The following is a 24,777-nucleotide window of genomic DNA, read 5'->3' on the forward strand; positions in this document are numbered from 1 at the left end:
AGAACACCAAAATAACACTTTCCCATCAGCGAGACCGTAATGACGCAGAGTTCACCACCACAATGCGTTTACGTGTAACTTATACAACTATTTATCTGGTTTTCGAGACAAGATCAAACTGCATTTCGAAGTTTTCAGCGGCAGTGCAAGAATTAAATAGAGTAGCTACACAGAAAAAGCATCAGTTACACACCTAATTAGCTCTTTAGTATGTGGCATTAGCATCTCTGTTGGGAAGTGATACATTTAACTTCTGAATAACGTAAGGGCTGTGTTTAACATTACTCAAGAGAATTACAAATTTTTTTTTTAATTGTAAATCAAGTTTTATTTTTGTTCTGTTTTTTTTTTTTTGAATAGCAGCATTTAGTAGTATTTCTGTCTCTCTCTCTCTCTATATATATATATACAGGTGCATCTCAATTTTTTTTTATTGGTCTTATGAAGTATTCTAATTTGTTGAGATTTAACTATCCCTTTTTTGCAGCTTAGTTTCAATAAATGAACTTTTTAGACTTGTATTCCTCTTAGTATGACCTCATCAGGAATTTATGGGCTTAACAACAATAATATGTACATTTTTAACAAGCTGGCATTTGTACAACTTTGCTCTTCCAGTGTAGCATAACAATGTAAAATAAAACAATGGTCAAGAATGTTATCATTATGAAATATTTTAATATCTTTTTTTTATAAAATAATGAAAACATAATTTACACATATTAAATGTACACTCATTGATACAACATCCCCAAAAGAAACTGAAAGATTGATCAGTTATCAATAGTTAATCGAGGCATTAGAGCCACTGTTTCATGCATGAAGCAAGAGACAAAAAGATGAATTACAATAAAGTTTCTTTAAAAATAAAATAGGATAAAATCAGCTTTGTACAAAAGATCATGAATCAAACAAAATATAAAGGACGAACTAAAAAATACATCAACTCAGTACCCTCCAATAATGTTACCAAATCTGTAGTCTTGTAATTTTCACCGCGAATTTTACTTTCTGTATTTAACAAAACAAAACGAGGAAAGAATCAAAATAAATAGTCAAAATATTACACATAAAAAATAAACCTTCAATTATTACAGCTGGACCATGATTTAAGAATGCGCAACACAGATGCACATAAATGTTTTCACAAGTATATTACTCATATTTACCTATATTTAAAAATAAACAATAAAAACACCTCCACCCAACTATCAAACAGAAATCATAAGACAATCCATGGTGTAGATATGACACCCAGTAACCCAGAACTGAGTGAGACACCAAGAGTCTGCAAAACCTCCCACTTCATTGACAGAAAAACACAGTGGGTGAAGTTCTTGTAGTCACAGCAATGAGATGAGAATCTGATAAAACAGTAAAAATGGATCTAAAACAGTGGGGCAAATATGACCATTTGACTTTGCAAGCCCAGAGTGATGATGTGGAAACAAAAGCTTCCAACATGTATACAGAATTGTATTCCCATTTACTCATGTTGTTCCAACCCTGCATGACCTGCTTTCTTCTGTGGAAATTAAAAGAATACAATGGAAGTCAATGGGAACCAAAACGGTTTAGTTGCCAACGTTCTTCAGAATAGTTTCTTTTATGTTCCATAGAAGAAATAAAGTCATACAGGACTGGAACAACATGAGGGTGAATAAATGACATTTTTGGGTGGACTATTCCTTTTTCCTCATAATTTATAGTGGGGAGAACATGTTATGCTAGCTATCAGCAGTTCAAAGCTGTATAAAATCACTATATGTACAATTACACTACTAAACAACTGCAATGAATGATGTCAGGTCTTATTTGTATCTCTCACCCCATAAATAAACAAAAACCTTTGCGTTTTACAATGCTAGTTACTGTAATAGGCATGTATATAGTTGTTTTTGTGTATCTGAGCAGAGCAGACACATTATATTTTCACTTATAGCTATGATGACTAATACAATTAAGTCAACCGACTGTTGCCGTGCTTCTGCTTTCACGTGAATAAACAGGTCAGAGACGAGTAGATCAGGTCATTGAGAGGGCGGCTTATGGGTCCTGAGAGAGGAGGAGATATTTTTCCAGTCACATCAGGTTAAAGGGATGGAGAGAGCTGATATGAGTCACATCACTGGACACAGCTGACCACTTTAAGGCAGACATGTACAGAGTAACATGGGGTACATGATAAACCATATTCAATCTAGCCTGACTGTTATTCCAGCTACTCTTGAAGATTTTCCAGAGCGTATAACTCTGGACGAGTACTTTGCGGATCATCTTAGTATGTAAACACGATGATCTGCCTAGAAGTTGAAAACAGCCATCTGCCAACAGTCGTTTCACCTGATAAACCTAAACTAAATACAAATAGAAAAATAGAGTCTGTATGGAACACAGCTGACCAGGTTTTCTTAAGTGTCGGCTTTGCATATACATATACATATACAGTGTCGAAATCTGACAGAACAGCCCAAGTTTACACACAGTGCTATGCCAAAACCCTACATAAGAGAGCAAGTGGCATTTCCTGTCACATGACACTGTCACTTAAAGACTGAGCGATGTCCATGCACAGAGGAAACGATCAAAGACTTGGGTGTAACATCACAGTTTTAGTAGTGGTTGCTATCATTGGTCACGTCTTTCTGTTAGAAGTGGTGGCGGTTCTCCATCTCTGGAGAAGTGAAGATCTCCAGAGCCATTATTGCAGAGTTTCAGTCACTATGACCCCTATAGGAAGTCGGTTGGATGATAAATCAGCTGAGATGAGAATAGTTTGAACAATTGCCACTATAAATATGAATAGCGTTTAATGTACCTGCACATGATTATGCGATGTAGAATTATAGTTTACAGTGACATGTTATCCGTGAGTCATTCCCAGAGCACTGCACTTTTCCTCACAATTACAGTACCGTGATTTCTCGCAACGTGTTGGGAAAGGTAGGATCTCTCACGTGGCTCAAGTTTCGATTTTATGTTGCTTTTTAATTTTTTTTTGGCTGTTGAGCTGACTGTTCAGTAAATAGGCCTCTGATGTTTAGCGTCTCTCAGTTTTACTGGCTCAAGCTTAATGTCGACTCGTCGAGTACAAAAATAAATCTACAATGAGAAAATAGTTCCGAAAGTAGTTCGATCAGATGAGGAGATCGCTCGCTTCAAGGTAGGACTCGCGCGCGTGTTTGTTTGTTTAAAAATAGACATTTGTACTTCTGTACCGGCTTTAAGTTAAAGCTTTAAAGTCTCAAGTCATCAGGCAGACCCACATAAACTCTTTCGGTTTCCCTCCATCACACTTTCATAAAGCTCACAGTATGGTGTGGTGAGGACGAGCTGGCAGACTTGTCTAGATGAGGGCGAGCAGGACAGTGGATGCACTGGATAATAAGAGACTGTGAATGAAATTAGCTGTTGGCACTTAACATGCCATATTAGGCAAAGTACAGGTACGTGAAGACCTCCTCTCATCTTCTCTCAAATGAAAGGGAACAGTCATTTCCTTTCGGGCATGGTAGTGGATAAGATTTTGCTAAACTTGCGGAGCTGTTCACTGGCTGAGTGCGATTCCTCCTGCAGGCGCTGGTTGTTCTGCCTCAGATTAGCCATCTCTGCTAACAACGCTGCCTTGTCCTGTTTCTCCTGAGAGGGTTGGACAGGAAGGAACAGATGAGGGAAGAGAGAAGCATAATTACAATAATGTCATCAGCTAGTCAAGTACTGTTCTGCACCAACTAATCCACTATGAAAACAATTGTAGCGAATCAGCTCATGGGGAAATATGAATAATTAATCATAACTAGTTATAATTAATTATACATATGTAGATCCGCTGTAGATATTTACTTGACCTCTCAGGGTCAACTGTCTGTCAATTCTAAGAACGTTAATTTCCTGGTTAAGGGAAATAACTTTCTTATTGTACAATTCTACACCGAGCTTGTAGCATAAATCTGCATGATTAAGTGACTCCAGAATATATATTGTGTGTTTGATTGGTCCAGACGCTACACCATATTTAGACTTCATAAATGGATTTTATTTGCATGTTGTAGGTATGCATTTCTACTGAATTCTTCACTTAAATCACGCTTTTAAAAGTGAATTGGGTGCCACAGTAGATATGTGTGAAATCCAAGTGTGCCATTATAAGTGCTGCAGGAGTGAGTCCTAAAAAGATACTTTCACATTTATTCCACAACATAAAGTACACCAATAATGCCCCACTTACACCAGAAATTTTCCAATCTTTAGATTTTTAAATAAAGACTGAAACAGCTGCCAGAATCTCAATGGTGGTGTTGAAGTCATGTGGCCATGGTGTAGTTTGTTTATAGCCTAACTTAGGCTTTTTATTTAGGCTTCAAAATTAATAAAAGTTGTGTTCATTTGTGAAGGAATCATAAACCTTTATTTGTCACAGTTTTTTTTTTCTGCAATGACGCAAAAGCCAATGGAAAAATGTTGAGGGAACCAGTGTGATGTCTACTGGGTTGACCTACAAAAACACATCATCCCTGCAGCACTCTATTGACATGCTTGTTCACACACCCCACTGGAAAGAAAACACAGAGTGATACAAGAAACTTGGTAACTTTATCAGATTGGTTTTTGATTAAAATATGAATTTGACAAGTGTGTCATATTTCAACTTTAAATAACTTAATTTAAACTTAAATTAACATTTTCATGTAACCGACTACTTTATGTGTTTGAATACTCGGCAACAAAATTACTCAAAATACCCGTCCCTAGTGAACCTGTCCTGCACCGGTCAGGTTCATTCAATGTAACTCACTTTTTCCAGATCACTGTTCAGCTGTTTCAGCATGACTTCCAGATGATACAGACGCCCAGACAGGTCATTGGGAGCCTCTTCACTGCAATATGCACAAATTAAAAACAAATGAAAACCAGTATCCTAGAATATAAATTATATTCATAATTCTACTGATTCCCGCAGTTTCCGCACTTGTAATGCGAGAAATTCCAGCAAATATTTCAGTGTGAAAGATGCTCGGGACAGATGACGGAATGTATCATTTGCACGTGCTTACAATTTCAAACATTCAAGTGCTCAATTCAGTACTTGCACGCTCTCTGTGAGACCCCTTTCTGTGAGCTCACACCCAAAGCGCGCACACAGAGCCACATCTGAGAGTGCGCGACTACAGAATGAAGTTGTGTTGCGCCTTATTGCGGCCAAATACATACAAAATTATGTCAAAATGCTCGTCTTGATGAGTATTCACATAAACAGTCGATTTATACTAAACATTGTCGGTATACAGGCTATTAAGTGAATGTAAACAGTTGAGAAACAAAACTTATGTGTAGATCCATGCATGAGGTCTTAAAGAGACAGCAACCTCAATAAACCTGCTGCTGTCTGTCATTAATGTTTATTTATACATCGAAGACTAACCAGTGTTATTTTAAAGTTAAATAGATTATTCTGTTTCTGTGGTATTTCTGAACCTGAATATTACTGTTATAACTACCTGAAAAACTTAAAGCAGTGAATTTTAGTTGTATATTGTTATAGTATTTGTTTGTGCCATTGCTTGTCATTTATTTAGTTAATTATTTTATTACTGACCGTTTACTTGTCTTTTTTAGTTAAAATAAATTCAGTTCTATTATTCAATTAAGTTCTTTTTAAGTATCTTCCTCACAATATAAATATGAATCAACAACATTATAAATTGTAAAATTGTAAAAATACTCCAACTCCCCCCTCAAATTAAAAAAATCCCCCCAATAAGAGCCACCAATTTTCCAAAACGAAATTCAGGCCCTGCTTAATCCATGATTGAAGGAATGAGTTAATTTGAGGTTAAGCAAACTTTATGTAGAATTGAAGAGCCAGCATTGACCCCTTGGTATAACAATAACTGCAGAGAACTTGGAGGAAAAGCAAGTTTATATACAGCACAGGGGTATGTGTGTGCCTCTTACCTGCTGAAAGTAGGAGTGGTGCGGGGAGTCTGTGGCGTGTGGAAATGCACCGGGCTGATGACGGGTCTCAACTCATTGCTGCCCGCGTGAGACTCAGACAATGAAAATAAAGAAACAGCTCTTTGCACTGTAAAAAATACACAGATTTAATCATTCAGATTACGATGATTTTATACTACATAGACTTTATACTTGCAGCCTTTTTATACTACATGGGATTGTTGCAAGAACAAAACAAACTTAAAGGTAAAGTCTGTAAACCATACAGAGTCACAATGTTTACACTCTTCAGTGGATTCATCCTACAAATGGCTTATTTATAGTCAATGCATATTAAGTCAGGTTAGGAGAAAGTATGACATCACCTTTATATGGAAGCCCATTTCTGCCACATGAGAAAAAAAAAATCATGCTTTGGTAAATTATAATTACGACCAAAAAGTTGAGAATTGTGAGATGAAAAATTGCAATTATGCGATAAAAAGTCCAAATTAAGACTTAAAATGTTGAAATTAAGAGATAAAAAGAAAATTATGAGATAAAGTCGAAAAAAAATAAAAATAATCAGTTACACAAGATGTTGAAATCAGATGAAAAGTTGACATTGAGATAAAAAAGTCATAAAAAATTATGATATAAAATGTCAAAATTAAGATATAGTCCAAATTATGGAATAAAAAGTCCTAATTATGACATAAGTCACAATGATGGAAAAAAAGATCATAATCAACTTACTTCACAATTTTTATGTATGTACTTTTTTATGTAACAATTATGATTAACCAAAACATAAAATGGGCTCCCGTAACAAAGTATTTTAGTTTGACTTTAGAAACAGACGTGTCAGACAAACAATGTCTCGTACCTTCATATGCTTTGGCTGCATTTACTAAGCTGGACCACTCTAGACCACAGGCAGTGTCAGGAAGGGGCATGAGTCCAGGGTCCAGTCTTCTGAGAGGTGGAACTTTATCCCTCACCTCAGTTAGAGATAATTCTGATGCAGACAACGGTACTGGAAAAACAAAAAGTTGACCGTTTACCCCAAAACTATTAGCAGATAAGAGTAAAAGCTTACCAACTGACTATGACTAGCAAATGACACCTACCTTTCTTACTAGGCATGAGGGCTCCATGATTGGTGTTGTGGCCGTGGCGGCGAGTAGGCAGCGTGCAGGTGAAGAGAAGGTCACTGGGCGGCACTTGTCCTTCAAAACGAGGCGTGCTTGCATAACTAGAATCTCTCCGTCCACTGCACAGACTCTCATCTGAGAAAGTACGTTGCAAGGTTCGATGAGGAGACTGTAGAGGAGCACAAACACACAATGCACAAAGGAGTTTGATAGATTGTCATGTGTATAAGCAGAGATTTGTATTTTTTGTCTCTGTTTATGGTTGTTCGTGTGTGCTCACCGCATCCCGTGATGGTGCCTCTGTAGGGTTGTCCATGATGATGAGCTTTTTCAAGTCGTCCTCAATGGTGCTCTTATGAGATCTGCGTGGTGAGCGCAGGTCCCTCAGAGAGGCACGTAACCGGGGCTGTCCGAACACATTCTTACTGTTCGTATCCACCTGCCTGAAAGCACACATAATAATCAGGACCAAGATTCAGATGTCATGCATCCATTTCATAATCCATCAGCCTTCTCATAAACATGAAATATATATTTCACAAACACACATACTTGTTGCCGTTGCTGTCAGTGGAGGTGGTGCTGGTTGCTGTGCTGTTCTCCTCCTGTTGCCATGTACTCTTGCTTTTACTAAATGACTTGGGAGCAGAGCTTGACAGCTGGGCAGCGCCTGGTGTGGGTGTGACTGTTGAAGATCTGAAAGGCCGGGGTTTATCGGCCACAGCAGGGGTCTTGTACCCTTGAGGGGTATAGCAGGTCCTAAATCCCAGAAACAAAAATACACACAATTCATATGCCGGTATGTCAGGATTATACTGAATTATTAACACTGAAAAACACATTTATAACATGCTATAATTGCAGGCATAATCCATTATTGGCCATCACTGCTGTTCGTGCGCATTTGTTTGTCAATCAGACCTGAATTATCCCATATGTGTGTTGTGCTTCGCTATGTTTATCAAGATACAGTACCATTAAAAAGTTTTTATTATAGTACTTCAACTCATTTTATTTCAGTTAGTTTCTACGGCAACATTTTTTTTTTATGTTAAAGTTTTTAATTATCCCATACGTATATTGTGCTTTGCTATGTTTATCGAGTTACACATTCAAAAGTTTGGGTCAGTAAGATTTTTTAAATGTTTTTAAAAGTCTCTAATGTTTATCGAAGCTGCATTTATTGGTTAAAGATAATATTAGAAACAGTAATATTACAGAAACAGAAATATTATAAAAATGATTACAACTGTTTTTTTTTTTCCCACTGTTAATTTTTTCCTGTGAAGGTAAAGCTGAATTTTCAGCAGACATTACTCCAGTCTTCAGTGTCACATGATCCTTCAGAAAACATTCTGATATGCTGATTTGGTGCTCAAAAAATATTTCTTATTAATATCAGTGTTAAAACTGTTTTATGCGTAAACTGTAATACATTTTTAAAAATTCTTTGATGAATAGAAAGTTCAAAAGAACAGCATTTATTTAAAATAGGAATATTTTGTAACATTATAAATGTATTTACTGTCACGTTTGATTAATTAATGCATCCTTGCTAAATAAAAGTATTAATTTCTTTAAAAAAAATCTTACTGACTCCAAACTTTTGAACACTAATGTATACATTTCAGAATAAATACAACACCTTGGTTTAAAGTTGTCGACATTGGCTGATCCAGGAGGGGGGAATGTGCGTGTGCGATAGTTCTTGCTTTGATTGGCAGATGCAATGACGGGTGACGACTCCCTGCGACGACCCTCTCCTGCCGCTCCGGACAGCTCCTGCAAGCCGCTGTAGGTAGCAGAGCCATGCAGAGGTTTATGGGGGGTTCCTGCTAGGCTGCGGCTAGGTTTGGCTCCTTTAGTGTTAGGACTTGGCGTGTAAAGAGGTGCATCGATGCCACTGTCACTGGACCCTCCCTTGCACATGGGGTCAGGGTCGGGGTCTGAGGGGTCACTCAGGGCACCAGAAACCCCACCTCCCACGCTGTCAAACCAGCGCTCGTCGCTGTGACTGCTGGAAGCATTGCTGGAGAGGGTGTTACTGCTGGAGTGACTGGAATAGTGTGCCTCACCCTGAGAGAGAGCAGGAGGAAGAGTGATTAGTACACAAGGGCCAAATAACATAACTTCCTGGCTGCCCTGATGATGAGGATGACCTCTTACCTTAGAGTGGCGGTTTGGAGAGTCCTTCCCTGCAACGTCCTGTCGAGTCTGTCTTCTCGGAGCTGAGCCCACTGACACACCTCGTGATGAAGCAGAAACATGCCACATGGGCTCTGTCCAACACACAAACACAAATGGGGTAAAGTCCAATTCACACTGACACAAAACGTCTCGGGTTATGCATGTAACCATGGTTCCCTGAGAGGGAACGAGAGGCTGCATGCAGCCTGCATGACCGGTGTCTGAAGCACGTGTGAAACAACGCCAATCTATTGGCCCACCTGGCCCATGACGTCATAGGCGGGATGGCCGGAAGTATAAAAGGGCACCTGCTGAATACGTCATCCACTGTAGCTGTCTGAAGGAGACGTAGACAGGCAGGCAGACCGAAGGCATGGCAAGGGGCACAGCGTCTCGTTCCCTCTCGGGGAACCATAGTTACATGCGTAACCCGAGATGTTCCCCTTCTAGGGAACTCAACGCTGCGCCCCTAGGGGGCACAATGGGGAACGAAATCCAACCACACCGTGCCGAGGCGCATGCCTGTCCACCTGGTGGGAGAGCACCAAGGAAGCGACAAACATACACCAAGCCTTTCCTAAGAATGGGGCCATGCCACTGACGCCACGGGTGGCTCACGCAACTTGGCAGAAACGGGGGAACCCGAATAGATCAAGGGGAACATCCCACCCAAGTTAAGAGCACAGCTATCCTCATATAGTTATGCTATGTCAGCAGAACTAGCCTGAATACACAAGACCACTGAAGAGGCTAACTAGAAAGCCTCTAGAGGAGCTAGAGATCGCTACATAAATACAGGTAAAGAGAGTAGCTGCTGAGCTAGAACACAGCTATCCTCAGATAACTATGTCCCTAATGTCTTATGAAGGCTTGTGGACCAGAATAATATAGCCTAGATAGCTTTCCTACAGAGCTGCTCAGACCACAGAGAGTGGGCTATATACTTACTACCCTAGCAGGGGAGATAGCACTGTCTAGGCAAGGGCTCAAAGAGACTGCTACTTAAAGACCCTAAGAAGGGGAGCAGTCACTGAGCTAGCACATCGATATCCTCAGATTGCCATGTACCTAGGAAGGGCTACCAGAAGGGGGACCGACTGAAAACTACCCAGACCACAAGAGTGGGCTGTCTACTTACGACCCAAAGAGGGGAGACAACACTGTCTAGGTACGGGCTCATAAGACCGCTACTTAAAACCCTAAGCAGGGGAGCAATCACTGAGCTAACACATAGCTAACCTCAGATAGCTAGGCTCTAGGAAAGGGGACCACTCCATGAGAGGGCTCCCCGCAATTGTAGTAAAACACAGCTAGCCACAGATAGCTGTATTCAAGTAAGCCGCGACCTGCCATAACAATGGCTGGAATATAACTACTCTCAGGTGGCTCTACCAAGGAGGTCCCAAACCCGTGTCAGTCCCACAATAGACAAAACCTAGATAGCCTTCCTGCAGAGCTGCCCAGACCACAGAGAGTGGGCTATCTAATTACTAGCCCAGCAGGGGAGATAGTACTGTCTAGACAAGGGCTCAAGGAGACCACTACTTAAAGACCCTAAGAAGGGGAGCAGTCACTGAGCTAACACATAGATATCCTCAGATAACTATGTAACCAGGAAAGGCTACCAGACTGAAACTACCCAGACCACAAGAGTGGGCTGTCTACTTACAACCCAAAAAGGGGAGACAGCACTGTCTAGGTAAAGCTCAAAAGACCGCTACTTAAAACCCTAAAAAGGGGAGCAGTCACTGAGCTAGCACATAGCTATCCACAGATAGCTAGGCTCTAGGAAAAAAGACCACTCCATAAGAGGGCTTACTGCAACCACAGTAGAACACAGCTAGCCTCAGATAGCTGTACTCAGGTAAGCCCGTCCCGCCATACCGATGGCTGGAATATAACCACCCTCAGATGGCTATACTAAGGAGGTCCCCAATCCACGTCAGAGCCTAGATAGCCTTCCTACAGAGCTGCTCAGACCACAGAGAGTGGGCTATCTACTTACTACCCTAGCAGGGGAGATAGCACTGTCTGAGCAAGGGCTCAGAGAGACCGCTACTTAAAACCCTAAGCAAGGGAGCAATCACTGAGCTAGCACATAGCTATCCTCAAGATAGCTAGGTTATAGGAAAAGGAGACCACTCCAAGAGAGGGCTCACCGCACCTGCAGTAGAACACAGCTAGCCTCAGATAGCTGTATTCAAGTAAGCCTGTCCTGCCATTGTCAGTCCCACAGTAGGCTAGCAAAGCACCGTGCTATTGACCAGGAGCTCACAAGAGGGAGATCCGTCTCCCATCAGTAAATGATTCGCTAAGAGCGAACACAAGATCAACTCTAGATGCTGAAAACCCTGGTAGAGAAAATTAGCAAGCCTCTCTCCACAGAGTATTTAAATATATTCACGCCCAGCAAGGCTCTCCATACACAAAAACATGCACATCAGAGAGGCACGGCCGAGCTGAATATAGCTCCGCCCACGATCTCACAGGATCAGGGCTGAAATGACTCCGTGCTAACACTTCATCGTCATAACAACCTAAAGTATCTGTGACATCCGACAACCCGTTTAGAAAGGGTGTGTGGATCCTGCAGATCAAAGCGATGACCGCAAGGAGAAAAAAACTGTGAACGACGGAACCGCGCCGCGAGACACAAATGCTTTGTTCCGCATCCCTCGGGAATAGGAACAAACGTGAGCGGAGCCTAGACACCGTGACTCATCACGATGAGTGCGTAACATGCCCTCGAGTGTTAGAATCCAAACAAGGAGGCTCCGATAACCCAAAAAGAGCATCTAAACCTGCGAATCCCACGATCCGAGTCTTCGCTGTGCCTTGGCAACAGCGGGACCCGAACCGCGAGACGCAAACGCTTGTCACTCATCTCTCGAGAAGAGGGACAAACGCGAATGGAGCTTCTCATTGGAAAACACTCACAATGATCGCGTTCAGAGCCCTTGAGCACTGAACGCACAAGCTCCTGACCAAGACACAAGACAGATAGATTGTGCGTGTCCTCAAATGCCAGAAACCTCTGGAACATCGCGGGATGCCCGGAAGTATAAAAGGGCACCTGCTGAATACGTCATCCTCTTTGCTGTCTTCAGGAGCCGTTTGTTTGAAGTGCGTGTGAGAGACCAAGACAGGTGAGCGGTGTGGAAAGTGTGTGCCTCTGTTCCAGAGGTTTCTGGCATTTGAGGACACGCACAATCTATCTGTCATGACGTCATGGGCCAGGTGGGCCAATAGATTGGCGTTGTTTCACACGTGCTTCAGACACCGGTCATGCAGGCTGGATTCCCCATTTTGCCCCCTAGGGGGCGCAGCCTTGAGTTCCCTAGAAGGGGAACTGTGTTTACATGCCCTTTAAAAGTTTCAAACTAAAGAAATAATTAATCTTTTAAAATGTCATATAAACTTCTAAACATAAATTCCATCTTGCCTTAACCTGACTCTAGATTTAACAAGGAGACAGATCACTTTTGATAAACTTTTCTAAACTTTGTGTTACCGAACACATTGCACCGTCATTGGACAAATCAGTGATTCGTTCAAAATGAATTGCTTCCAGTTGCTTTCTACCTGGTTGTCAGCCCCATATTTTGTGAGTGTCTTGACACTCTTCATTGTGCTTGATAATCTGATGTTTGTTGTGTTTCTCTATCAGACTCAGTATTATTTTAGTATTATTTTATACTATTCTAGTATTTATTAATATTTATTAATTAGATTTTATTTTTATATTTTGAGATTTAATTTTAATTTTAGTTTGTTTCAGTAATTTTTTGCTTTGGTCATTTTTTTTAAATAGTTTTTATTTAGCTTTAATTTATTTTTATTTCAGTTTTAGTATTATTGTAGTACTTCAGCTTAAAGCTAGTTGCCAAGGCAACATTTCAAATTTTTGTAAATTGAAGTTTTTCCATCTAATATTTACATTTTGCTTTATTTCAATAAAGAAAATTACTTTTAATAATTTTAGTTAACAATAACAACACTGATCAATTAATGCCTGAATAATGACCAGTGATCACCAGTGAAACCCAATGGTTTTCGTAAAGAAGCCAGTATTTTCAATGTATCCAGCAGAGGGCAGAGTTCACTCAGTAATGGGGCGGTACACAAAACACATTTACAGCAGTTTTTGTTTAAGGACTGGTTCTCCATAAATGTCTTTGCATTATGCATGTTTGTTTACCCGACTTGTTGCGCTCCATCGTGCTTTCTTGGCTAATGAAACCAGATGAGGATTCTCCACTCGAGACATCAACAGTAACATGTGGATCAAATGGCTGGAGAGAACGCTGGACTGACCCAAACCTACACACACAACAAATATTAACATGTTATTAAATATATTCTTATTTAACTTACATAACATGTTAACCAGCTAAATTCTGACCACTCGGTTTAGGTTGGCTGGCATTTCATTGGAGAGCAGGGTTTTGGAAGAAGGACATGTGGTTAGAGTTAGCAAAGAAGTGGAAAATGCTTAGAGCAGGTAACATGAAATACAGTTCACAGATAACAAGGGATGTGATTTTAGTCATCAGAATTTATTGGATTGTGGAAAGGGTTCGTTCATGACAGGTGGTTGGAGGGGAGTTTGGTCCCAGAGGCAGATAAAGACATTTCACTTTAAAGTCGCACAGAAATGGAAATACAAAGAGATATTTTCTTCTGTATTGTGACGTATATCCAAGTGTAACAGATTATTGAAAAAAGAAAAAATTGTAGGGTGTGGACTTGGTTCTATCCATCGGTTGAGTGGATTGGAGTTGTGCTCAAAAGTAGTGGTTGACCGATATATCGCCAAGGCCAATATATCGGCCGATATTTGGCATTTTTCAAATATCGGCATCGGCCGATAAGTTTTTCTGTTTGGCCGATGTGTTCGAGGCGGGACTTTTATTTTGACGGCGCTGAGAACGGCAGCACCTGAGTGCACACCGCTCACATTCTCCCTCTTGTTCGCTGTCGTCGTTCAGTTCTGTCTAATATGGATAGAAGTCTATCTAATAATCAGATAGAACTGTTAAACAAAAGAATTAAAATGTATACAAAACGTATTATAACGATTGCTTTAATATTATTAGTAACAGAAAAGCAAACATTATAATACTTTCTCATTTGCCGTCAGCATTCAGCAAATACGCATTTATATAACATTACCTTGGCTTTATGTGAAAAAAAAAATTATTACCAATGCACACAAACTTCCCAGAATGCTGAGTGCCCTGTTGGTTACAGTGTTTACTTCCTTTTTAATTATATTTTTATTAAATATTTTTTTATTTGTGAAAAATACGTTGTCATTTAAAGTATAAGCATGTTTATTTTACACCTTTTTATTAAATATTTATTTATTTGTGAAAATGCTTTGTCTTCTAAAGTATCAGTATGTTTATTTTACATAATTATTTTTAAGCCATTTTCAAATGATTTCAAATTTCTTAAATATAAATTAAAATAAATAAAATTATATCAGCTTTATATCGGCCACCCTGCTTTCCAAGATATTGGCATTGGCTGTCAAAAAAACACATATCGGTCGACCACTACTCAAGAGTGGAGGCAGATGAATGCGAGCTGGCAGACTGGAGAAGTCCTGCATACGTCACTAGAGAGAGAAATCTGTCATTTTCACTGGAAGGTCCAGTTGTGACATTCTGATTAAACCTTCAAGGTCAAATAAAATGTAAAAAAAGAAAAAAAGAAACATGCACGGATGAATTGTTCACAATAAGGTATAACATCCATTAAGAAAGTAGGGTAAATTTTCATTTCATGCTGACTTTAATAAAAGATAATCCAAACATTTTATGTGGTATAACATGCACTGATGAGTCAAACACATTATGAGCATTAAGAAACCAAACAGGGCCAGTTTTGCCACCCCGCAGCAAAGTCTGCATCATACACAACATGCCACATTGAATCTAGAGTCTGTTGCAACTCAAGTGTTCTGTCACTTGTCACATTGTGGGTTTGAGCGGTGATGTACGACTACATCTGATGGGACTAATAATAGCACTCATTAGCACATCTTGCTGTGTCAGTGAGTCAGTGTGTGATGCTAACAGACTCACAGTACCCCAACATCTTTCTATAATGCTCTAATGCACTTTAAACTGTCGACACATTCAAGGGAAACTTTAAACACTGCATGAGCTGGAACTTGCAACTGGACTTTAGTATTAAAATGTATTTCCAAGTGAAACGGAATATTGCATAGAGCATGGGGCTTGAATTTAGCTCAACTCCTCATAATCTCTGGCTCGCAGAAAACTGAAGGTTGGAGAAGAAGGGTTAAGGACGTTCTGCCTCAGGCTGTAAAACTGATGTCAGCAGAAAATGAGCACTATTCCAGAAGGGAAGCAAATTTTCAGGTGTTGACTAAAGATTACGAAGACAATTTATTCTGTAGATTAACTTGCACAGATTAAATGTTCACCACAAGACTAGTAATATGTGCTAACAAACAGGGTCTATTTTGATTTTATGCAGACTTATTTGGTTCAGAAGCACAATCAGCTGAACTATCTTGCTAATAAAGATCTTTGTGCGCTCTATAAATATTTAAGGTGTTTTTCATGGGGATGGTGTATGGAGGGGACAAGTCCTAATTAGATGTAGAACAACCAGGATATGCTAATCAATGACCCACTTTTTTAATTACATTAAATATGAATGCATGTGACTAGGAAACACTGAAAAAGGGAAAAATACAAAGACAACATGATTTTTCTTGTTCCTAGTCTTATTGTGAAAAATTCAGTCTGTTAACTTCAAAAAACCCCAAACATTCACAGCAAGTTCCTCTGGTTGAACAGGGCAGCTAACCATCAAGCACACAATAGAGCACTATGAAAGTCTGTACATGCCATGACCTCTGCTTTATACACATATACAATCATACACAACCACACAATAGGCTTGTGAGTCAGCAGCAGTCTAGGTCTAGCTGATACATGCCTCAACCGCAGCCTCTCATTTACCCATCAGACTCACCCACTGATGACGGTAAACAGCGCCTGAAGATGTTCATTTCTACCCTCACTAACATTTATAGCTTCTGCTGTGTCAGTTACCAGTAGTTATAAGCAAAATATTGAATATTTACATTAAATGAAAGCAATACAGATGTGTCAATAATGTCTCTGATCAATTCATCTGGTCAGATAAGTTTTTTTGAATTGTCTGTTTCAGAGAACAAACTGTCAGGGGCCATTTACACAGTTTTTGCATTTCTCTGTGCTGCTTTTCCATTGTTTTTCTACATGTGCTAGACAGATAAACGTGATTGACCACTGCACTCAAGTGTTTTGCAGCGTCTCATGCATGACAAGGCATTCTAAAAATGCAGCGCTCAAGTTAAAAGTAGTTTAACATTTAAAAAACGCTTCTCTATACTTAGCATTTTAAAAATTCCATTCATGCTCGGCATCTTGTGTTTTTAAACACAAAAACTTGTTCTGTGTGAATCACTCCTTACACATCATGCACAGCCACTTTACTACATAAAATAATTTCAAATCAATATTACATATCCATTTATTTATTCCATCAATAGCTGTGTAACAAGTGGGATAATGTTCAATTATCCAGTCATTATCACAAAATAAATCCCTTCAGAATGAACACCCTGACAGGATTTATTAGGCAAGAATCTGAGTGTATATCTATATATCGTCAAAATGCTTAAAAAAAATTAGCCCTAGTTGCCAATGAATAGCTTATCTATGAATTTTAGTGTGTGAATCTCTCTCAGAATTCTTATATTCTTAACTAAAACAACAGACAAGTCAGTCAGGGGAAAGTGTTGCAATGTACTGATGCCAAACACTTCAAAAAACAAAACATCTGACCCGTCTCGAGTGGTTTTATAGTGGACAAAGGGTCCGCTGAGTCCCGGCACCCCCAGTGCGGTGGAGCTGAACCCAGAGCTTGGACTTGAGAAACTAGCCGAAGGGTTCCTGTATGTCATCCCTCTGTCCCCGCCAAGAGGAGACACACTGTAATGGTTCTCTGGGTAACTGACAGGCCTGTGGGAAGAGAAGGAAATAGCTAGTGAGAAGAAAAACAAAGCCAAAAGATCTGGCCAATAGTTGGTTTCCCTGAGATTTTAACTATATGCCGAAATGTCTCACCTTTTTGCAGAAGTTTGTTGGGGCTCTCTGTAAGGAATGGGGATCAGAGCTTTTTGTGTACGGCTGGGAACTGGTGGGGGTCCGCTGGGGGTCCAGCGCTGAGCAGAGCTGTGCGTACCAGGGGGGCTGTCCCAGCGCCATACTGGGGTTCGCTGCCCTGATCGATACCCTGCAGCCACTGGCTCTGCTTCTCCCTTCTGCTCCATCATCTTCATCTCGTACTCCTCCGTACAGCCCCTACAAACACAAAATCATTCCATACATTATTCATTTTTAAATATGTAAATAACTAAGTACTCTAAAACTATTATCAGTTCATAACTAAACATATTTTTATATCAATATAAATTATATATATATATATATATATATATATATTAGATACACTACTGTCCAAAAGTTTCTTTTCTTTTAAAATAACTGTTTTCTACTTTAACATATTTTAAAATTATTCTAGTCTTCAGTGTCACCCAGTCCTTCAGAAATAAATGTTGAAAACAGTTGTGCTGCTTAATATTTTTAAAATATTATTTTTTTCAGGATTCTAATGAATAGAAAATGCAAAAGAACAACGTTTATTTGAAATAGAAATCTTTTCTTACATTATAAATGTCAATTTTGATCAATTTCATGAATACTTGTTAAATGTAATTATGTAATTAAATGTATTAATTACTTTAAAATCCCACTGAATCCAAACTTTTGAACAGTAGATAATATAAATATAAATAAATATATTAAAACCTCTGGGAACCCCTACACCACAGTGATCATAGCTGCAGCCTCTGAAAATGCCACGCCATTATTTTATTTGCATTATATTATTATAATGATCCACGCTGGTTTATTATGGTTTGCATTTTAGATAAACCACCCCAAAGCAATTTTTGTGGCTGGTCATTTAGCATGTCAGTCTCTTCCTGTCTAAACAGGCAGATCTTAATCAGAATAAGCTGAAATGATGATCAGACGGCTTGTCTCAAGTCAAAAGTCTGGCTATGTGAGACTAGGTTGATTATGACCGATTTAAAGCCCTTGTGCCAGACAAAAATCTTCATCCTGTGTTAAAGTTTACATATTTTAAGGGATGTTTCAAAAGAATGGTTCTGCAGTAATTTGAGTGTGTACTTGAGCACAGCGGGTCTGGTTCACTGACAGATTAGTCCCAAATCCCTGCTGACCAGTACACTAACCCCTACTGAATGCCAAACACCATGAGGATGAAACGCTCTCATCAGCGGCAGAATCCCTCTGGGTCTCTCTGCTTTCTGATGATCTGATGATGATGAGAAACTGAAACCAACCCCACCCCCCGTCAGCACTTTCAAACAAGGACTCATGTCAAGGTAACTGTCCTTTTATTTGACTTTATTCTAAACATCAACTTTATCAATCTCATCTATCCCCATTTAGTTTGTAAGCAGAGAGGGTCATTTACTCTCCTGACAAAATCATTAAAAACTAATAGTACCATTTCAAAAGTTGAGGTTCAGTTCTTTTATTCAGCAAAGATGCATTCAATTCATTAAAAGTGACGATAAAAACATCTATAATGTTACAAAAAACGTCTATTTCAAGTAAACTATCTTTTCATCAAAGAATCTAGAAAAAAAAAAGAAAAAGTTTTTTTCCACAAAAAAATAAAAATTATTATAGTAGAATGATTTCTGAAGGATCATGTGACACTGTAGACTGGAGTAATGGCTGCTGGAAATTTAGCTCTGGCATCACAGGGATATATTACATTTTAAAATACACTACAATAGAAACAGTCATAAGATTTCACAATATTACTGTTTTTTGATCAAATCAATGCATCCTTGGTGAGCTTAAGAGGCTTCATTTATAAACATTAAAACAAAAAAATCTTACCAGTAGTGTATGGTTACAAGACCAGGCAGTCCATTAAAGCACTGCTATCCTGGCTATCCTACCCATCCAGCCACTAGCAAAAATAACCAAAGCCTCACAATTCACCTGATATTCCAACCTTTACTCTAGTAGCACATTCTGCCCCTTGACATCTATATATTTCATACATCATCATCTTTATTGTATGCTGCTACCTATTATTATCCTCCATCCACAGGGAGGGAGAAAAAGACAGACAAACCGAGAGTCAGAAAGCCAAAATAAGACAAAAGGAAGGAAGGAGGAGAGCGAGAGGAGGAGGGGGAGAGCGGAAAACACACCAGACTCCACAGCGCATCTGTCTAATACAGCAAAAAACTCTCTTCTGAAGACCACAAGGGCACAGAAACTAGCCCTGATTGACTACACCGACACGTTGAGAATGTATAGAGGACAGAGAGAGACAGAAGATGTAAACGTAATACTAACTATCAACTGTACTGGTATAACTCATGTTTATTTAAACCTGCCACCTACAAAGATGCCCTAAAGTCTGAGACCACTAATAAAAATGCTACCATTTTACATTGTTTTGCATTATAATTCAATGCAACATCTTTCATTACAAATTATATTATGACTATAGCAATTTGAGTGAAAAATTAAATTAACTTTTTGTTTGTGCTTTGCTCCTTTTGTTATAATAGCAGCCGTTTATGTAAAAGCCGATGATCATGCTCTAATCACTATATTGTGGCGACGATTTAAGAATTTGTTCCCCTGACTTAATTTGCACCCTTTTTCTGATTAAATCATGGCCACAATTTAAAGTCACAATAAAAGCAACGTAGCGACAGTAGTAGTGGTTCTATCCATCTGTTGTTGATTGATGATTGACTCAGGAAGATCTGAATGCGAGCATGTGATCGATTGTTAGAAAAAGGAGGGGTTTAAGCGGACTAAATGATTGGTGACTAAATGTCCATGATTCAGTTAAAATGAGGGAACAAATTAATAAACAAACCTATTTTTTCCTCATGTTGTGCAGGGCTCCGGAACTTTGAAATAATACATTTTAAATAGTACTTTTTTTTTTAAATAGTACAAATCTTAAAAGAAATCTTGGTAAAACTATTTTACAGTGTCCTCGTGTCCTTGTTACACATTACATATACTTCCTACAGTAATAACAGTAAATTATGCATAATTACATGCAACTAAACCTAAGCCGAAACCCTAATCCTAACCCTATAGCAAGTATATGTTGCTAATTTATATTACTCAGTTCTTAAATGAAAAATTACACAAGGACACCTTAAAATTAAAGTGTTATATCATATTAAAAGAAAATTCCAGGATTAAATGTGGAAATGTGGCCTCAGACTTTTGAATTCTACTGTATATTGTGCTTCACTTGAGAAAATAATAATACATACTAAGACATAATAATTCCTCAGCACACATAAACACTTCCTAATCATAGAGACAGAAAGCCACGCTTGGACAAAGGCTAGAAAAACCCTGAGCATGAAATACATGAGCACAGCCTCATGTTGCTGCACTGGAGATCTTCCTCTTCATCACTAAAAGAGTGCTGTCAGCTCCACCACTCCTCTTTTACTGTCATCCATCCATCCATCCGTCCGTCCAACACCTTCACCATGTCCAAGTATTTTCATTCCTGTGTCATTCATTGTTGTAATACAATTGAGTTCCAGTGTTTCACATCCATCCTCTCTTTGTCTCCAAGCCCATCACTAACCTCCGAGTGTAGACCAGATTGTTGTATCGGATGTCCGCAGCAGCGCCATGAGGCTCTGACTGACAGCTGAAGTACAAACGAGCCCTGACAACCGGACACACACAGAGATTTCTGCTCTCCACCCCTCCAATCCTCTTTCACTATGATAACAAGAGGAACGAGAGAGAGGGAGGGTGAGATGGAGAGAGAAAGAGGAGGAGGGGTGTTCCTCCCACTTTGTTTCCGAGCGAGGAGGCGCTCAGACATGCCTCAGCATCTACGGTCTTTGTATTCTTTCCCTGCATGCTAAACACGCAGCCCGTTCCCTGTCAGCCTCACATTTCTTAATTAAAACCCCTTTATTTATTTATTTATTTTTAGCCCCTTGTTCACAGATTCCAGGCTTTAGTCTCATGCAATCTGCTCCCCTGGCACTCCTCGACAAACAAGCTGGACCACTAAGAGGGAAAGAGACACAAACAGAGGAGGGAAAACGAAAGATATAGAATGATGGAAAGACAAGCATGTCGAAGCATGCAATTAACACGCTCTTTCGTTCCACGGCACAGTGTGGGTGGGAGGTGTTGGGATGCATGTGTGCGCGAGAGAGAAGGAGTTTACTTGCGTAATTTAACCACAACGGCGAACACATGTCCCGCTAGCACGCAATCAAACACGCTGCTGAGTAATTAGCCCCTAACAGCAGCCACTCAGAAGAAAGTTCAGAGTCATGTGACGATAAACTGTCAAACATGCAATATGAAACACAATGTGCATTAAGAATATAAATGTAAAAAAATTGCATTTTGATTTTGAAGGCCAAAATATGAAGTTTAGAAGTCTAGATGTGCCTGCATACATACCTTTTCGATGCAGCAAAATTGAGGCTTCATATAATCACTGTTTTCATTTGTAAACTGTTCCATCCCTCTCTCCTCTCCTCTTCTAACACTCTCTTTCTCTGTCCCTCTCTCTAACGCTCCCACTCACTGTTCCCCTGAGAACTGAGGCGTCTGCCAACGTTCTCAAAATCTGGCGAGTGCCTCTGTGTGTATGTGCACGCGCGCATGGGTGTGTGTGTGTTTGTTGCATCAGACAAAGAGGAGGTACGTACGAGTGAGAGAAACAAAAGCTTTTTCCCTCTTGTTTGAAGATACATGTAGTGTTTTTTGTATCACCTATAAAAACAGTGAAACTGAATCTTTGAATTATGTCAGCGGGGTTCCGGCCGGCGGGCATTTATAACAAGCAGCATTAATTCTGCCACGAGGCTCGTCATTAATCTTTCCAAAACGAGAATGGGTCTCCAGAGGGGTGCAAAGTGCAAAAACAACAATAACAACAGCCCTGTCAGATCCGAAATGTGCTGTTGCCCAGATTTTAAGCTTAAAGCTGCGGTTTTCTTTACAGAATGACTTTTGCTGAGTTGAGATTCCTGCCTTCATCTGTCAGAGAATGTCTATTCTGTGAAAGTGAAAATACTGACAGGATTTATATTTTATGTTTTCTGTCTTTTTCAAAGAAAAGGATTCCAGGATTGCACAGGAATTTACCTGGGCTGCACTGTAATTGTATATCTGGCATTTTTAAAACCATCCGCACAAACAGACGTAATGAATTTGATGGTCTCTGGATCTCTGGAACATCATAGGCAACAGTACACTGAATGAAGAAAGCAGTCGACGCTCTTGTCTCTAGACTATGAGACAGGCTGGAGTCCGACAGTCTTTTATGGTGTTCTCCATTAATGATTTATCAAAGCGGAATGAATTTAATGGAGTCACAAGAGCTATCTAACATTCTGATCAAAATCTCCTCTGCAGTGGTATTCAATTAAAGTTCCAAGAGGTCCAAACTCTACAATTCCTTCCCAGCAAATGTCCAAACAATCATACCTTAAACTGATTCAGAAGTGAATTTGTAGTATATCAAATGAAATAACCCAAATAACTGCAAGAACAATTATATGGTATTATGGCTTGCTCAACGAATTTTTAAATAAACCAATTAAAACGTTTTTTCAGGGTATGTACAGGAACAGGGTATAAAAAAAGATATATAAATGAAATACATATGAGAAATTATTTGTGGTTCTGACCTGGACCATGGTTTTCTAATTGTAAACCTCTTAACAATGCATCACCATTGTGTTTATAACTATTTGCATCAATACTATATATGCTTGGATCAATATTTCCATTATTATGCTGCATCCACAATTATATTTGGTAACACTTAACAATAAGGTGTCATTTGTTAACATTAGTTAATGTATTAACTAACATGAACTCATGAACAATACATTTGTTACAGTATTTATTAATCATTGTTTGTTCGTGTTAGTTTACAGTGCATTAACTAATGTTAACAAATACAACTTTTGATTTTGTAAAGCGTTACCTTATATTTCTTTAGAATTATGTTTGGATCCATTGGATCCTGTTTTACATTTCATGTTATGGCTGATAACTGATAAACAGCAGATTTAAAAATGTATACTGTTTTGTCTAAATAAATGAAAAAATAAAACAGGAATCTAAAGCCAATCTTTTTAAATGCTACCAGTAAATGTTGGCATCACAATATTTATGTACAGTATGAAAAATGGATATTCATTTTGAGATTTGCTAAATATTAACAGCATCCGATTTCTCAAACAGCAGCCGTCTAGATTTCAAAATGGCGTCAAACTCAAAGAATAAGCGCAATTTCCCAAAAGCCTCACCTGCGGGCCCTTCCCTCTTCAAAAGGTGGAATAATGACCACTTTTACGGTGACCGAAGTCCGCAGTAGGTCGATCATCTGCTCGTGGGAGAGCGTCACAGCTGCAACTTTGCAGATTTCAACCAAACGGCTACCCTGCCGGAGACCAGCCTGCCAAGCAAAGCCGTATTCCTCCACTTCAGACACAGTTCCGGCCAGACGCACATGGAAACCAAGCTGGCCTAAACCATTACGTCGCAACGTCATATCAACTGTCTCACAACCTATAGTCAATGCCTGCAAGGAAAAAAACACAGACAGGATATTAGAGACTATAAATGTCATATCCCATAATGCAAACCAATGAATTGACTGTCCATGTATGTTGTATCAGTACCTTACCTTAAGTCTCTGCACCACCTCTCTGATATCTTGTGCACTGCCCTCTGGTACCCGTAAGGCAACGTGGTCTCCTCTGCCATAGAAAATCTTCAGTGCCAGTCTCTCTGCTGTCCAACCAATCACATCAGCACAGAAACAGTTAAATATCACATCTTTGGTGGAGCAGTCCGCCAGGACAATATACTCGTTGGAGATGGCTAGAGCACAGGGAAGCTCGGCGCCTCCGCCACTGAAGTCCTGCGCAAGTACGCGCCAAACAAGTGCCCCTAAGGCACCCATTTCCGCTCCTTCGCGTGCCCGGATGCGTTCCTTGCGTTTGGAGGCCAGAGAGATGAGATTGTTCAGCTTGCCAGCCGTGTCGAGTGGCGTAGTGGAAATGCAGTTCTCCGCCAGGTCCCGCAGGTATCCTTGGCGTGTGCGGGTTGCCATGGCATGGAACTTCTCTGATTTGTGCGCAGCATTCTCTGCGTTGATGATCTTGGCCAGCAGGAAAGCGCGGAAGGCAGCTGGGTCATGGAACGTCAAGCCACTTGAAGGTAGCGGCGGACCAAATGGAGGGACGTCCTTCATGCGGGTCACTGCCACACTATAGGAAAAAAGAGCTGATTACTTATTTCAACCAATCCCAGCACAATTTTTCCTCACTGAGCTACAT

General features: G+C 39.6%; 1 protein-coding gene across 3 annotated transcripts in view; it reads right to left on the reverse strand.

The window, feature by feature from the left end:
- Positions 1–665: 665 nt before the first annotated feature.
- LOC107662132 (signal-induced proliferation-associated 1-like protein 3) overlaps positions 666–24,777 on the reverse strand; it is a 102,938-nt gene continuing 78,826 nt past the window's right edge. For all 3 annotated transcript variants that reach the window (XM_016452044.1, XM_016452043.1, XM_016452045.1), the window contains exons 9-22: positions 24,123–24,708; positions 23,743–24,017; positions 17,426–17,662; positions 17,144–17,320; positions 13,474–13,595; positions 9,255–9,367; positions 8,734–9,164; positions 7,641–7,847; positions 7,369–7,531; positions 7,065–7,257; positions 6,821–6,970; positions 5,956–6,082; positions 4,796–4,877; positions 666–3,639 (exon numbers count right to left, since the gene is read on the reverse strand). In XM_016452044.1, coding sequence (XP_016307530.1) covers positions 3,493–3,639; positions 4,796–4,877; positions 5,956–6,082; positions 6,821–6,970; positions 7,065–7,257; positions 7,369–7,531; positions 7,641–7,847; positions 8,734–9,164; positions 9,255–9,367; positions 13,474–13,595; positions 17,144–17,320; positions 17,426–17,662; positions 23,743–24,017; positions 24,123–24,708 — 3,010 coding nt within the window. In that variant the 3' untranslated portion in view covers positions 666–3,492. The remainder of the gene's footprint in view (positions 3,640–4,795; positions 4,878–5,955; positions 6,083–6,820; positions 6,971–7,064; positions 7,258–7,368; positions 7,532–7,640; positions 7,848–8,733; positions 9,165–9,254; positions 9,368–13,473; positions 13,596–17,143; positions 17,321–17,425; positions 17,663–23,742; positions 24,018–24,122; positions 24,709–24,777) is intronic.

Source organism: Sinocyclocheilus anshuiensis, unplaced genomic scaffold (assembly GCF_001515605.1).
Source record: "Sinocyclocheilus anshuiensis isolate Anshui unplaced genomic scaffold, SAMN03320099.WGS_v1.1 scaffold643, whole genome shotgun sequence".
NCBI classification, from domain to species: domain Eukaryota; kingdom Metazoa; phylum Chordata; class Actinopteri; order Cypriniformes; family Cyprinidae; genus Sinocyclocheilus; species Sinocyclocheilus anshuiensis.